The 16,632-nt window shown below is 45.6% G+C and overlaps 1 protein-coding gene across 3 annotated transcripts; it reads right to left on the bottom strand.

Annotated features, from left to right (window-relative positions):
- Positions 1-969: 969 nt before the first annotated feature.
- rprd2a (regulation of nuclear pre-mRNA domain containing 2a) lies at positions 970-16,416 on the bottom strand. 3 transcript variants are annotated; one of them, XR_003934020.1, is made up of 12 exons: positions 15,971-16,416; positions 10,972-11,101; positions 10,214-10,365; positions 10,011-10,063; positions 9,767-9,893; positions 9,503-9,678; positions 9,053-9,395; positions 7,938-8,138; positions 5,997-6,182; positions 3,580-5,536; positions 1,175-1,267; positions 970-1,007 (listed from the first exon to the last, which is right to left on the bottom strand). XR_003934020.1 is itself a non-coding variant. In XM_030121072.1 (10 exons), exons 1-10 carry the CDS (start codon positions 16,143-16,145, stop codon positions 3,897-3,899), a joined length of 3,183 nt encoding a protein of 1,060 aa, XP_029976932.1. In that variant the 5' UTR covers positions 16,146-16,416; the 3' UTR covers positions 2,880-3,896. The 3 variants fall into 3 exon arrangements, 1 of the variants encoding a protein (XP_029976932.1); XR_003934021.1 differs by having other exon boundaries at positions 971-1,010; XM_030121072.1 differs by lacking the exons at positions 970-1,007; positions 1,175-1,267 and having other exon boundaries at positions 2,880-5,536.
- Positions 16,417-16,632: the final 216 nt, after the last annotated feature.

The following is a 16,632-nucleotide window of genomic DNA, read 5'->3' as shown; positions in this document are numbered from 1 at the left end:
TGCAGGCGTGGCAGAGGCGCGCTTCAGCTGCCGTCGATCAGGTGCAGATGGATGATATATAGAGACGCTGTTTATGAAAACGTGATTTCACTCATTTTGACAATGGATGCCTTTTTTTTTATTATTATTTATTTACCCCCTCCACCATGAGAACATCCAGTGACAGGCTGCACTGGAGTATGGAGCCAGTAGAGGCGCTTCAGCCGCTGCTGTTGCTCTAAATAAATATAAATGACACTGAGTGAGCTCTCACGTTTTCAACAACTGCATAATCAAGTCAAAACATGACCGAATGACAAGGAGAAATACTCTATTAAAACAGCCCTTTTAAAACATGCAGTGGTGATCTTTAAATAACAATGAAGTCCTTCTGAATGACATATTCATCTGAAACATTCCATATACTCTCACAAAGGCCAATATATTTTAGAGATCGGATGTGTAATTGATTGTAATACTTTTAATTACTCCAAATGACAAGGACAGCGAGCTTTCATGTCAACTGCGAAAACATTTTGAGAAAGTCACAGGCAAAAACCATAAGCATCAAAAAGACAAATGCTTATTTTAAATGACTGATGATTAAATGTATGAAAATTATATTTTTAGATTACAGATATGCCAACGATAAACACTTTTCTTTTAAGAACTTCTGTAACTGTGAATGTGCCAGGAACCATGTTTGTAGAAATCATTTACTACTAACAACTGGCCACAACAAAAGAAAGAAACGGGTTCTGCATGAGGTCAGTTGCAACACACTGAAAATAAACAGACAGCAAAGGCATTTTTTTTGTTATTTTATTTTCATGGGAACAATCAAATTTTATTTCACACCCATGTGCTCGAAATGGAAATACATAAAGGAGACGTTTGCATTACCCAGGTTAGTTAAAAGCAGCGTGAAGAGGAGGAGGAGGGGAATATGTTTAACAAGTTATTAATAATCCTGGCTGTACTTACTCACAGGGGCCTCTTTGTGCAACCTTGCTGCTCTCCTGAGCTTCCTCCTCACACACACACACACACACACACAGAAGAGGAAGAAGAAGGGGGGGGGGGGGGGAAGGAAAAAAAAAACTATTTCAAACAGTATTCTTTCCCATCCTCGTATTGATTGTTTGGCTTTCTTGCTGGTGGCACTTAGTTTCTGATGTATTAAACTGCAGCTTACCGGGATTCTGCGGCGCGCAGCATCCAGAGGAGCCTGAAGGGCCATTAGCGGGAGCCGGGAACCAGGTTTCCATCACACCAGACACACGGATCCCTGGCGAGAAAAACACAGGAGGAGGGGAGGAGATGAGACACGACGCAGGTTGATCATCGAGGTGAAACTTCAGCCGGACGCGATGGCGCGCGCGCGCGCGGGGGGGAGAAACGCGCCGGTTAACCTGAGCAAGTAATGTAGGGATTTTTTACATTCTGATGTTACAACTGACGATCCTCTAACAAAACATCAGCCCGATGAAGTGATGAAGTGAAAGAGGAAAGATTTGCTGACATCTGGCGACGAAAGGATCACCTGAACTACTTTCCAAAGGCGCGCGCTTTTGTTTGCTTTCCGTCAGCGCGCGAAAACGATCCTCATAAACGCCTATTCTGACAACATTCGCGCTTTTTTACGACATGTTTTAAACGTTAAACACACGCCAAAGTCCACGCGCGTTTCCCAGAAGCATATTATATAGTTTGTTAAAGTTCTAACCAAGAGGATCAGTGAGACCTCATCGATAGTGGCATTACAGAAAAAGAAACAACCAAGTGTGGAGATGAAAATCAGTTATTTAAATTGAAATCAACCACGAGAACAGAAGGTTTACGGAGCGTAACTTCATTAATGATGGTTTCTGAAGCTGACTTTAGCGCTCAGTCTCCTCTATTCATCTCATCAGCAGACATGAAGTCTGCTTGACCTCAATCACTTTGGCCTTTTTCCACTAAAGACAGTGGTGGTTTGATCCCTCCACTGGAAACATGTTTACATTTTAACCACATTAGTTTACCAATTACTAGATTTCCGAAACTACCATTTAAAAGATTAAAAGTTTGGAGGAAAAAATTTAAAATGAGCAACGTTAAACTATCCCACCTTGACTTAATTAAACAATAAATATTGCCAGAAAAATAAACAAACTGCAGTATTGAGCAAACAACAGTTGTTGACATAGATCCATTTAATTTTAGGTGACTTGATTACAACGTAAACAGAGCAAGAACCAGTTGGGTCTTTTAAATAGACCGACTTCAGAAAATCTATGAAGTTGAAGATCAGTGAATCGAACATGAAATGTTGAAATACACGAGCTCCGTACGAACATGATTCCATGAGATGCATTTATTTACGATCTTAAAAGTTTAAAATGCATCAATTCCAAAAAAGTCTAATGGAAGTTGTAATAAATGGACGACGGCAAAGCGTGCGATTTGTTCAAATGAAAACAAACCTACTGAAATGCTCCAGTGTATTTCCTCTTACTTGAGAAGAACATCAGTTTGAAAATGTTTTTAAGATGTGTTCACATCTCTTTTGAACCTCGGATAAAGCTGAAACTGGTGATCAAGTTTTTACATTTTATCAAAAATTAGACAACTACGATAATTTCAGGTTAAATTCACAAAATCTACACGCAGTAAATCCAACAATGTCACCTATGTTTTTTGTTTGTTTTTTTTTGGCCGGGAGTCGTTAACTTTTCTGAACGTTAGAGCTACTGGCTGAAATCTCCATGAACGATTCGGAAACCAAATCCTGTTTTTACTGACTGCTGTTTTCGAGCATGCCTTTTGGAGCTACCCACTGGCTACCTTCCGGTTTTGGGTTAATCTTTCTGCTGATCACTAACTTGAGGCCGGCGGTGCTTCGGTGGAAGAGACCACAGGAAAAAGGAACAACACATTTTTTTCAAACTCAGATTTTTATTAATCAGAACAAGTAAATAAAACTGAAGACGATTATCTTCATCCCCTCCAGAAGTCGGCGTCGGCGTTGGATGGCTGGGAGAAAAAAGAAAACCAAAAAAAAAAAACAAAAAACCCTTGCGCCTCCAGACTGGAGAGGCGCTCTGCTTCTGGGAGCTTAACGAGATGTAAAACTACGGCTGACGGGATCCGGCGCAAAAGTGGAGAAAGCGTCGCTTCACAAATAAAACATTCGCAGCAGGAACAGTGAATAATGATTTCCCTGGAATATGTTAAATTCTGCCGTTTCAGAGACGGAAATGTGAGAGCATCAACTACTGAGAGCTACTGGGAGAGAGCCGGAGCTGAGGAGAAGCAGTGAAAACTGCTCGCCCCGATACAAAATAACAGCAGGAAAAAATGCCCCCCGACTACAATCTTATATTACTGTCTTAGCCAAAAATAACCACCATCTGATTCAATGTTGGGGAAAAAAATAGCCTGTAACTGGGTGACTTACACTTGACTGCATGCACACACGCAGACCGTGCACACACACACTCTGACCTTTAGCAAAATGACTCAACTACATGTTTTATGTAAAGCTTCTTGTTGGAGCCAAAATTAATAATCATAAAAAAAAACTAACCCAAAGAGTGAATTATATATATATATATCCACCTCTTAATTTCTTGAATCTTCAGTCTTCACTCCTCAGCTCAGCTCAGCTCAGCAGCCCGCTCAGAGCCTCCGTCTTGTCTCCATCTCCTCCCAACGGCCTTTTCTCTTCTTTACATTTAGGGTTTCCTTCGAGCAGCTTCTCCCGCTGCTGTCAATACTTCTTCAGTTCCTTGATCTCTCATCGCCCTAATCCATCATCTGCACTTTTATCCTCCCGTACTTTCAGCTTTCAGGAGGTTTTTTTTAATTTATTTTAGAGCCGGGTGTGGAGCTCAGCACTAGCCAGCGGTCTGCCCCTTCCTTCGGGAGCTGGGCGGTCAGTACCGCGGGGGGAGGAAGGGTCTTTTCTGGGGGAACATTGGCCCGCCTCCTCTGGGACCCGGCGGTCCTGGACGCTTGCCTCTCAGCCTGGGCTCGGGTCCGGGGAACCGGGCGAAGGGCGGCCGCGGGGGCCCCCTGGGCTGCGGGGGGAGCATGTTGTGGGGGGGCCGGTGCGGAGGCCGCAGGCCGGGCTGGCGCATGTCCTGACGGGGCGGCGGGGGCGGCCGCCTGGGAGCGTAGTGCGGCGAGGGCGCGCCGTGCTGCTGGTAGCTGTGGGGGTAGAAGGGGTCCTCTGGGGGGGAGCGCGGGGGCGACAGGCGCCCTCGAACTCTGGGGAAGTGCTGCGCGGGACTGACGGGGCTGTAGTGGGAATCGTCGGGGTGGTGGTAGGGGTTGCCCTGGAGGAAGGAGGGGTTATGCTGGCGGGGCTCGTCGGGGTAGCGGTTAGCATCCTCCTGGTAAGGCAGGTCGTCTGGGCGCTGCGGGCGGAGCGGCTCGTCGCCGGGGCGAAACGAAGACTTGTGCTGGTGGTCGTGCACCACCATCCCGCTGATCACGCTGCCGCCTCTGGCCCCCGCCGCCTCGCCGAGACCCGGCTGCTGCTCCGGGGGCCTCATCCCGAAGCTGTTCGAGGAGAGGGGGAGTTCAAAACCGCTGGGCGGGGGAGGTAACCGTGGAACGGGAGGGAGGTTGCTGCTGAAGAGCGCGGGAGACGTGACGGCCCCCTGCTGGGAGACCAAGCCTGGAGGCTCCTGCGTTTGGTACGGATACATTCCTGACGTCTTATTTTCTCGCGGCCCCCCCGGCGCCGTTGCGTTGTAGACACCGGGTTGCTGGGAGCTCCCCTCGGGGTAGGAGTCACCGTACCAGCTCCTCTCGCTGGACCCCTGAAAGCCCTCCGCCGCCTGCGCGTTACCGGCACTGCCTGGGGCTCTTTCTCCAGGCCCCGGCCCCGTCAGCGCAGAGATCTGCTGGTAGTGCGCCGCCGGCGCGGCCGTCCTGCGCTCGGACGCGTAGGGCTGATACGGCTGCCCGTTCAGCGGCTGCTCCTGGGGGGCGCCGAGGCTCTGCTGGGTGCTGTTCTGGTACACGTTTGCATTGGGGTTGGGTTTAGCGGTTTCACCGACAGATGGCTGAGTCATGCTGGAATCGAATGGTTTATCCATCGCTTCGTCGAGAGTCGGCGTGCCTCCCCCCTCGTCTCGCACTGGGGTCCCATCCTGAGTGTCTGCCCCCGTCGCCGGGCTGAGGTGGCCCCCTCCCAGACCCGGGTTTGTCGATAAGCCAAAATCAAACGCACTGAAAGCAGGGTTGCCCTGCAGGAAGCTGTGGATTTTAGACTCTAAACTCGTGGAGGACAGAGTTGGCCGGGATTCTGCCGTCAGATCCATGTCTCTGTGGACGGCCTGAACCAGGGCCGAGGCCGGGCCGGAGGTCTGGGGGGGTTCTGGGGCGTTTGTGCTGTGCCTGACAGTGGAGCTGGATGACGAAGGCAAAGGCGCCGCGGACGACGGAGACGGATTCTGAGAGGGGACCGCTTTGACGGATGTGGATGCGGGAGGTGGGGAAGTCTTGCCTGAACTGGACGATTCTGAGGAGGCATTTGCAGCTGAGCTGCCCAGGAGGGAAGAGATGCCTGGGTGACAAGAAAAACAACACACAGATGCATTTTAGCCACATGTGCAGCATAAAATAAAAACACACAGTTTATTTTTCCATGTCCGACATGCAGTTCTGACGCCTCGTCTTCCTTCGAGTTGCAGATTTCCACTACAAAAGGCGGAGGGGATGGTTTTGATGGTTTCAATGGTGCCAGAGGCAGAGAGTCGGCGGCCATAAACAGCCTCCTCGGGTACGACCGAGAGCAGTTAACATTTAGCTGGGGTGAAATCTGTCTCTGCTGATTTAGTCTTTTGGCTGACTTTGCTGAATTGTCCAACTTGATTCTTATCTCGGACTGGCGGTGGGCGCGATCGCCAGGGTCAAAGAGGCAAGAGACGAGCTGCTGCCGTGGAAGTTTGTAAAGGCGACTCGAGACCTTGTTTCTTTTTATAGTTTTCTTGATTTCAGATAACGAAATAGACCAGCGTCCTCACCTGTGAGCCTGCCGTGACCCTGGACTTTGGACAGAGCACTGAGGAGGTCTGCAGGACTGACGTCCACCTTGGAGAGGAGGCTGACCAGCGATGCAGGGTCCTGCGCCGTCGCCGGGGCGGCGGAGGCGTTCTTCACCGAGGAGCTAGCGGGAGTAGCTGCAGGAGGAGGATTCTCCACCACCGGGGCTGCGCGACAAAGAGCGACACCAACTTAAGTCTGTATGTCGGCTCACAGTATCAGAGCAGATATAATCAAACAACATGCATTATTACCTTCTTGTTTTTATGTTATATCAGATGTAACTTTGAGGACAGAAACCCTAAAGCTCCCTCTTTTACCTTCAGCTCATGTGTCTTAGTTGATGAGCCTGCTGATCTTTAAATGAGGCGAGATTTCTCGGTTTTAAAATGAACCGGAAAACCATGGATGAAAGGATTTTTGATTTCCAGACTCATTCTTTCTTCCCAAACAGTCTGCAGGTATCCTCACCACTTTACCGGCAGTCATGTAAAACATCCTGGATTCTGGCGAACATCGAGAGTGATTAATTAAAACGCACATGAGGCTTTTTATCTGTGTTTTGCGGGAACTTGTCGTAGGAGGGACTGGCGACACTTGGTAAATCAACCACATTACCCAGACGCTGCTCTGCCTCAGCCCAGAGGACACACGTTTGCTGAATTAGTCTTTATTGCAGGAAAGAAGAAGAAAAAAAAAAAAGAACGATCTTCAGCTCACGGTGATTAAAGCTACCTCACCAGCGACAGGAAAAAACATCTAATAAAGGTTTCAAAACTCAGATGAAGTGGGAGCTGCCAAGGCCGGTACCAACAGTGGAACCTCAGCTATAAGACTGGCTGCTTCCTGAATCACCCAGGTTAATGAATTTAAACTTCACTATACATCAAGAATGGTTAGAAAAGGTCTTCGACAACACAAGACAAGGTGCCAGGAATGCCACGACAACGAGCCAGTCCACTGACTACGCTCTCGTCAGGAAAACTTACTCAGTTAAAAATGATAATAAACAAGTATATGAACACGGAGGCTTCTATTGTGAGGATCAAAGACTCAAGATACGTGCTCACGACTCAACTGAACCAGATCCCAGTACACAAAATGAACTGATTTATTTGTCATCTTGTACCGCTTTTGTCTGTTTTGTTTTTTGTCACATCGACTGCAGTCACTTGTCACCTTCCAATTATTTTGAAATTGACACCTCTGATAAATGAATTCATGATTTATTTGGAGGAGTTGAAGAAACTGAGGAGGGGATAAAACAAACGTAATCTCACGTAATGGCAGACAGATTTGTGTGACTTCCTAGTGAATTTCATTGCACAAAAATTGGTTTATATCCGTGGGAAAGAAGAGGGAGTTGGGATATCTGCACTCCAACCACTGGTGTAAAAGATATCCAAACTACATGCCTTATAGAGAAGTGGTTGATCTAAACGTCTTTATTTTTCTTGTCTTGGTTAATTTTAGGTTCAGAAATGTGAAATCATCCCATCTTTCACCTTGATAAAACTTGTAAAACCTCCACGAAATACACAGAATATGAATTATACTTTTATTTTAGTGGAAAACTGAAGTTTCAATCATCGAAACAAACAAGGGTCGACTGACCCGTGCGCTGACTGCAATGTCACGCCCGTAGTGATTTGGCATTTTGGCCAATGAATCAACCAGGTCTGAAATCCAAACTGCAGTTCTTACTTGATATTTCAGACATTCACAACACAGAAAAACTGTCACAAATCACTGATCGGTTTTCAAAAAAATCCCTTAATTATACACTATAATACAATACATACAATATTCACAGTCAGTTCATTCTCATGTATGTAATTTGATGAAAATGCACTTTATAACAATGAAGTTATACACAGGTCACACTGGAGCGCTGCAGTGTCAGAACGGCTGGCGGCTCTCACCTGCGGTCTTCATGACTGAATTCAGGCTGCTGAGGATGGAGCCAATTTTACCCACGTCGACACTCGCCGCAGCTGCTGCGCGAGCAGCTGCAGGGGGCGCGACCTGCGCCGTGGGCTGCCGCGTTGCGACTGATGGCTCACTTTTCGCACAAATTGGAGTGGACACCTCTGGGTGAGGCGAGGGCTCAATCTGCTCCTCGACTGAGAAGAAAAACACAGCAATGGAAGCGGTGAGAGGGCGTCTCGATGGAGTCGCCGTAATGATACACATAAGTGCAGGTTTCATCTTTTTTTTTTTTTTTTTAACTTTAGTTTTGAAGATACTGTTATTTTGTCACTGCTTTTATTTCCCCCACAAGTGCAGTTACATTTAATATCTAGAGACATATCACAAAACACACACATGATGGAATTGCTCTTATATATTCCCTGTAATGTTGTAATGTCCCCAACTACATTCATTATTGATTCAAGTTAATAATTAATGCTTCTTGTTCTTTTTGAAAATGCATTCATTTTGAACATAAAGATCATGGATGTGCAGTGCACAGAAACATGATCCATCACAGTTCAATCAGTTTTTTTTTGTGATAATACAGATATTATATGCTTTTTTTTTTTTTTTTAAACAAAAAATTTACAGTTTATCGCTGTGCGTACACTCAGGAAGCACAGCGGAGGTCGAGGTTCTGTTGTGATCGCGTCTAACACAGGCGCACGGTGAACGCGCGTTGCGTAACTGTACAGCTGAGCAACGCCGTGCGCCTTCGCGGTCACGCCAGCTGCGTTACGTGATAAATAAAGGCCAAGGTTTAAATGTAAATACGCCGGAGGTTTGGATGCCAACGGCCAAGACGATGAACGGCCGTGCCGAGAGGTCATTCAATTACCGGAGCAACGCAATTACGGCGGCGGCGGCATGGATGATGGATGTGCTCAGGGACAGTGTGTGGGTGGAGGTCACCTGCAATGTGTATGTAAGCTTATATGTAAGCCCGGGGTTGAGTGGTTCTAGTTCTACTGGAAAGAAGAACGTGAAGCTGGAAAAATGTCGTCGTGTGGTTTGATGTTTGTGCACAACATGAAGGAATGAAAGCAAATCTCAGACTTCCTACCTATGATGCCGCTGGCGCTCTCCTCCTCGTCTGAGAGCTCCATGTCCTCCACCTCGCGGTTGTCGTTCTCCCCGAGGACCTCCGCCGGCCTGGGCGACCCCCCCGGGGAGGAGAGGGGGCTCGGGGCCGGCGGCTCGGCGTCGTCGTCCATGGCGGAGCCGTCCAGGTCGGGGTGGGGGGAGGCCAACTCCATGTCGTGGAACGGCGACTCGGAGCCCGTGGGGGACGGGGCGTCCGCGGAAGGCGAGGGGATGGGCGAGTCGTCCAGGTCCGGCAGGGTGGCCTTCAGGGTGTCCAGCTTGCGTTTGAGGTGGGACACTCGGTTGGCGAAGGTTTGGTACGCCTTGAGATGAGAAAGAATTCAAATCTAATTCAGAAAAGACTACTTTATCACCAACTATCAGTTGGCATCCAATGCTTCACCTGACTGGAAAGCCTGAAGCCACTTACATTAGCAACAATCTTGACCTCCTTGTACTGCATCTCGTAGAAGATATCGGCGTTTCGGAGCGCCTCCTGAAGCGGGGGCCCCATTCTGCTCTGCTTGTCGAAGAACTTGACGAACTCCTGGAGCTGCGCGCTCCCCTCCTCAAAGTCCCGGGAGAACTTCTTTCCTCCGGCCTTGTCTGAAAGGGAGGAGAAAGCCGGGATGAAGCTCAGCGCTCTTGTTTGAGGTTGGAGAGAAGAGCGGCGAGAGACGAGTTAAAACGCCACCTTTGAGTTTCTTCAGGGCGTCCGTGCTGCAGATGTCAACTCTCATAGCCGTCAGCTGCTTTTCTCGGAGGTCAACCTCCTCCAGGGATCTCTTGTACTTGGACAGTTGGTCTATTAGCGCCTGTGGCTGAAGCAGAGGGGAGCAGTCAGCCGTACCATCAATCAAATATTTCACAGGAAGGACAAAAATATGAAAATTGCGCTTGTGGAATGGCTTTGTGTTGCGTCTGCTCGGCTTTCTTACCACAAACTCAGCAACTATCTTGGACCGCAGATCGGCTTTCGACTCAACTGGAGCTTCAAAAAGAGGAAAGTCAATATCAAAAATCACTGTAAAAACTTTAAAACCAGTCTTCATCATGCCGGCATTTATGATTCGGGATGACAAACCAACATGACAAGAATCTGAGCAGCTTCACTGTGTGAGAAATTCATTAACACACTTACTCCTCTGCTCCACCGGTGTTTCTGGAGGGGACTCCTCTTTCACTAAAGCATTTCTGAGATCAGAGATGAGCGTCCTCGAATAAACGCCCCTCTCGTCCCAGATGGAAAGTATCCTCTCCACCGATTTAATGGTCTTCAGGTCTCCTTCATTGCTGCACAGAAGAAAAGAAAAGAACATTTAAGATCTACTCTCTCAGAGAGCGACGCCTGAAATATGTTTCAGAGCAGAAGATGGATGCTGCTGAACGAACACCGCCGGCGGACCCGGTCTCTTTATGCCGGCAGTTGAGTTTTCTGGCCTGAGTGCAGAGCGGCTGTTAAAGTCAAACTGAACCTTGGGCCACACTAAAGCAGCTGCTCCCAGATCACCCCGAAGACGTAAAGGTAAACTTTGTTACCCCCGGGGGGGCAGTGCAGCCAGCGGTAAGACCTACATAAAGGAAAACAGCGTTCAAAGCACGGTTTGCTGTGGATCACGGCGCTTTCGCTGCTGTACCGCCTTTACGATCCGGCTGTTTATGATTACGGGCAGGAGAGCAGAAGGGTTCGTTGTGAAATCAACCCACATATCTTCTGTTTTACCTCTGCCGCGGAAGCAGAAAGCAGCGGCAGTAATGTTTCCGTCCGCCGCAAGCAGGAACTGAGAATCATGACTTGTGTGAAATAATCCGTGCAGCTTTCTGAATGGTATTTATGTGTTAAATTCAGCATTTCAGTAGAAAAGATGGTCAAATCTCAACTATATCTCTCCAACTTACTTGACCAGCAGGAAGGCGTCCGGCAGCACCTCGGCGAACGCCGTGCGGTACACAATGGCATTCTTCCTTTTGCAGTTCTGAATGACGTCATTGGCGAGATACAGCAGGTTGAGTCTGTGCGCGCCATCAGCTGTTGGAAAACACAGAAGCGTCAGCTTGACCAAGAAAGACAGACAAATTCTGGTCTGCTGCTCAGGACAAAGCTCGTTCCTCGTCTTTCTTCTCCAACTTCAGTGAATTTTTCAGTTTTTGTTTATTTATTTTTTTTTGGCAGGAAGGTCAAATCAGTACGGCTCCTTTTTAAAGACGTGAGCCTGAAATTCTTTAATGACATTTTATCAAACATTTTAAAAGTCTCCATGAAAAGGAAGGTCGCATCAGCTTCTGTATAAAATAAACGCGACTGCTGCTTTTTGAATGCGGTCATTCAAAACCATAGATCAGATGTGATCATTATCTTGATCTCAATGTGCACAGGAAAAAAAAAAGGAAGCTCCGAAGAGATAAAACAACCAAACAAGACACGGCAGGCCACAGGAAGCAAATGGTAAAACTTAACAGGAGTAAAAATTTTCCCCTTTTGCTCAACTTCAGGTCAAACCAGGTCTAAATTAAAAATAAATATCAGAGAATAACCTAAGCATTGATCAAACAACAAATTGCTTTTATTTGAGAACAACAGAGACTAAGACGCTGCGAGAGAGCATGAAGTCAGTCTAAACAATAGTCTAAAAATTAACATGACATCGTTCTACATCTCTTTTCTATTTCATGATATAAACGGAGAGCTTTGAAAATCAGTATTTACACACCGGGGGTAGATTTCTTGTATCATAAGAGATAACCACTGAATTCCTCCTTCACAGGTCAAGAAGACTTTCATTCACCCAAAAGGAAAACTGACCTGAGCATTTTAGCTGCTTTATTAATAAAAATAAACCAGAATTCAAATATTAATCATTTAGAAACAACGTAACACACACGACTCCGAAATGTGACGAACAACAAAACAAGTTTAACACAGGAGAGAAAACACAAAGAGATGGACCTGATATTTTATTTTAAGTTAAACACACTAATAAAGATCTATTCGAGTATTTCAGATCTGAGGTTAAACGGAGTCTTATCAATTTCCGCTCACTGATTTCACACTCGAGGAGGATCAAGTTCTCAAGGACTTGTGAGAAATGTCGAGGGAAAAGATCAAAGTCTTTTTTTCTCAGCATAAAAGCTGTAACTTTCTGATGGTGCAAAACAGAGAAAAAACACTTTGTGGCGATAAAGAGTTGAATTCAAACTTGTCACTATAACAAAAACACTTCATACACACTCAGACTGAGTCAACAGAGACACAACGCGTGAGTTACAACAAACCCAAAACGAGCTCAAAGAGGGCAAATCTCAGTCATTATTCCGAAAAACTCCACCGCCTTTATTAGGATGACAAGTAAAGCCAAAGCACTCAATTAAATACAGAAGTTCATGACAGCGTTACTATTATCCAGCCTGGATTGATGTGAAAGCCGGTTTTCTGCTCCATTAGTCCAGGAAATGATTAAACGTCTGACCCCTTCATACTCCTAGAAATTCCAGCGAGCTGAACCAATTGACGTGTGATTGATCTGCAAGGTCGTGTCACGCAACCGCCCGCTGCTTTCCCCAAAATACTTCCATCCCAAAACAGTCGGGCCCTGTGCAATGTGAATGTTCAAGGTAAGATTTATGTCTCAAGTCTTAACAGTCAGCAATAGCTGTATGAAAATAAATATTCATCAGCCCGCCGACATCGGGCCTTCGTGGAAGCATGGCGGTGGCAGCATCATGCTGCGTTTCAGCAGGGACTTCAAAAGTACATGGTGATTTAATTCAATCAAAATAGAGTAAATATTCTTAAAGAACTGCTGCGAGTTTTCAAGACGCTTGATTTTTTCCAAGAATGTTCCTCTGGGGTTAAAAAACCATTTCTACTCTATTACATCGCCAATCTCAGCTCCTATTGAAGGCTGCTACATCCTGCAGTATTATACATTTATTAACTGCTGACGGGAAATTCCTATAGACTCAGTTTGACCATATGATTCCGCTGTGATTTCAGCCACAAGACACACAAGAGTTTTTTAGTAGCATTTATGTACATCTATTTTTTCAGCTTTACAGGCCACTTACTGCTGGATGTTGAATAAAAGCTTGTGCAGCAGCCGAGACAATAAATAGAATAAATTCTGAGCAACAGCTACGTCTCCATTCCCCACCTCAGAGGGTCAGAGGACGAGATCAAACTGAAGACTGGTTAAAAGACTGACAAACAGAATCTGGTCATTATAGCTCACTCGCTGTTCATCCACCACAAAATGTACAGAAGTCCAGAAACTCAACCAAGCGGAGGCAATAACAGCAGCCAGACCCGAGCGCGAGCAGAGGTCAAAGGTACAGTTACAGCGTTAAACAATATCCTATTTGCCAGCTGTGTTTTTTTTCCTTTCTTCAGCTGCCCAGTGTTTGACTTTTAACAGCCAGCGACTTTGGACAACAGATATATTAGAGAGGCGCGCGCGCGTGCGCGCGCGTGCGTGTGTGTGTGTACACCGCCACACACACTTTCTCCCACCATTTCCTTTAGAACTGTCTGTCTGAATCGGGCGACACACTCCTCTCTCAATACACCACAATGTGATTTTAATCAAAACTGTTCAAAAAGATGGGTCATTAAAGTCAGTCAAGTCTCAGTTCAGAACAATCGAAAGCGACTTGTTCAGTCGCTGTCACCTTCAAGTTATGACTAAAAACATTTTCAAACCAAAGCAGCAAGTAACCCTGTTACAATCCATCGCCTCGGAGCTCCGTCAGCAACAGACTGAGGCATCGTTCACACAAGAAAACTCTGCTGGGAGGTTTTTTTCCCATTCAGAATTCATAAAAGTTAGTTGCACAAAGAGCAATGCTTTCATAATGATCGCCACTTACACAGGAATGTGAGAAATATATTAAGAAACAAGTTAGTTTGCATGACAGGTTTGTGTTTTCTGTAATGTAACCAAACCCGTATTCATGTAAAGAAACGTATAGTATGCAAATTATCAAGGCCCTTTAAGGCATCTTTTTTACCCCCTTATAGTCAAATCCAGTATTGGACAGATGTCATTTCTGAATTTAACTTTATAGTAGTTGTTTCTTATTAATAATCCACAAATACTTGCATTACTGGAATCAAATAGTATTTTTTGGAAGCATTGTATCAGGTACTTACACTGAAGAACGCCCTACTACTCAGATTGTCCATTAGAACAATTTAATCTGCTTTTCAATAGCTAACAAACTGTATTAACATTCACGCTTGTTTACAGTGATTAATTTTTGATTGACTGTTGCTTGCTGGGGTAATAAACTAACATCAATATTTTATGCAGACACATTTACTAATTGCCTCCTACTAACAGAACTACCAAATGCTGTTTAAAAAGTAAGTAATGAACTCCAAAGCTAATCAAGGCATATTTGCAAGGAACAGAAACAGGTGCATTTTGGACTTTTGTTTACACATAAGAAGCTACATAAACAAGAAAACGATTATATCTGAAAACTTCAGCCAAGATGGACACATGCATGTAGACTGGAGGTAATCGTCTTTGATAAACGCATCAATACTTTTATTTGTACTTCGGTTTAAATTAGCCAATGAAACCCCCCATTTTACAGCAAATGTGCTGCAGCCCCATAACAGCTCTGTTCTATTGCACCCTCCACAGCAGTCTTGTGCCATTACCCATTGGATGCATCTGCACTGCAGAGAAATTATATTTGAGCTTCAGAATGCAGATGGACACTATGCATTGTGGGTATTGTAGCTGATGTTCAGAGTCCTCATTCAGCAAACAGCTGATTCTCTGTAATTTCAATGCAAATACTGGTGAACTGTTAAAGTCTTCCTATCATTTTTGTGCTTGGCAGACGAAGTGAAGACATAACACTTAATGATGTTACAGATTTTTTAGACTGTGATCCATGTGTTAATGATGTGGAACAAGGACCTGAGGCTCTGTTTTAGTTGTATAACTATATTTTTTAGCGGCCCTCCTCCACTTCCTTGTATGCGGGCTGTGGCAAGCAGAGAAAATAGACCTTCTGCATGTCACTTGCATGTGGTTTGCAGCTGTGGTGGGTCACGCTGCAAGTAAAACACTGCTGTACTGCATCCAGTGGAAAAACAGCCATTAAAACTACAATGGGGTTATTCGTTGAAACACAGCGACAGAGCAGTGATGGAGCCACAACACATCCAGTATAACACATACAGCTTTACAGAAAGTGTGTGGTAGGTAAACATGAAATTGCACCACCTCTCATTTTCATAGAAAACTGCTTGAAATGTGACTTTAACGTTACACTATAACATTCTGAAAACGATGTTCATTTAGACAGAAACAGTAGAAACACTGAACATGATGTAGGCAGCATGCCGGGCCACAAGGTGGTGCTGTTGGTTGTTTGTATAAAGAAATCACACAGAAAACTATAAAACTATAAACATCGACTATATTGAGAGTCACTCCTCGTAGCATTCAATTTGTTATCTGTCCAGACGATAGTCATACACTGTTATTATTAATGTTTATAGAGCACTATTTTGTGCACCTGTCTGTGAGATTTCGTTATTAAAAAACAACAGCGCCACCTGGTGGCCTGGCATGCTAAAGACACCGTTGGAAGTATTTCTGCGGTTTAAACGCGTAACCATTCAAAATCGAAAACGCAAAAACGACTGCGTTTGCACATGACAGGGCTAAAGCTGCAGCAGGTAGGAATGGAAAAAGCGTCCGGCGTTTCCCGGTCTTCCATGACAGATAAGAAAAAAAACAAAACTTAACCTTGGTACAAGCAGTAATAATCCTAACATCTTATCAGTATTTTAACCTCTGAATAAACTGTAACACTGGAACAAAGTTGCAGCACCGCTGACAGCAGCTACAACGAGTTTAAGATGAAGTAATGTTGTACTCACATTTCTTTAAACACTTCATCCAGTGTCGCACGATCAGGCTGTGGTACTTCTTGTTATCGATGCACCACGTTGACAGTCCCTGAATAGAGTCCATCGTGTTGGTCACGCTCTGAAACTTCCTGTCCAAGGTAGACTCCAGAGAGCCGCCGAGAGCGGCCCCTGTTCCCGCTGCCATGTCTTTCCAAGCACCGCGGCGCCCAGCCGCTCGAATCAAACTAAGTTAGCACTTAGCTTAGCCTGCTAACCAAACGCAGCACAGACATGCTCGTGGTCAGCGGTCGTTGAGCTTCATCTGTGGCGTTAAAAGTCAATAAATGCCCATTGTCCTTTTTCGCACCTCCTTTCTAAGTTATAAAAAATATCCCTTGCCGGAAAATGATCTACTTCATGTGACATTTGGGGCTAACGCGGTAGCGCCGTGCGGCGTCCTGTCCGTGTGTTTACGCGTTGCCTGTCGGGGTGATGAAGAGCACTTCCGCAAACACGACGTGCGAACAGCGCCTCCTAGCGTCACGGAAGGAGATAACTGGTAGCGACCCCTGCAGGATGGTACGGGCAATGCCAAAAAACGACCAACTTCAAAAAATAAGACAGTAGATCAAGTTTTGAGGAAAAACGATCAGTTATGTTTCTTTGAATAGGGCAGTTCTCGATAGGAGTTC

The sequence above is a fragment of the Salarias fasciatus genome, chromosome 22, assembly GCF_902148845.1.
Source record: "Salarias fasciatus chromosome 22, fSalaFa1.1, whole genome shotgun sequence".
NCBI classification, from domain to species: Eukaryota; Metazoa; Chordata; class Actinopteri; order Blenniiformes; family Blenniidae; genus Salarias; species Salarias fasciatus.
This window is presented reverse-complemented; position numbering and strand designations above follow the sequence as displayed.

Coding starts and splice junctions, on each gene's coding strand:
- rprd2a (XM_030121072.1), bottom strand. CDS start 16,145: ATGGCAGCGGGAACAGGGGCCGCTCTCGGCGGCTCTCTGGAGTCTACC. Junction 9,679..9,766: donor CGCCCTGAAGAAACTCAAAG/GTGGCGTTTTAA, acceptor CCTCCCTTTCAG/ACAAGGCCGGAGGAAAGAAG. Junction 6,183..7,937: donor TTCAGTCATGAAGACCGCAG/GTGAGAGCCGCC, acceptor TTTGTCGCGCAG/CCCCGGTGGTGGAGAATCCT.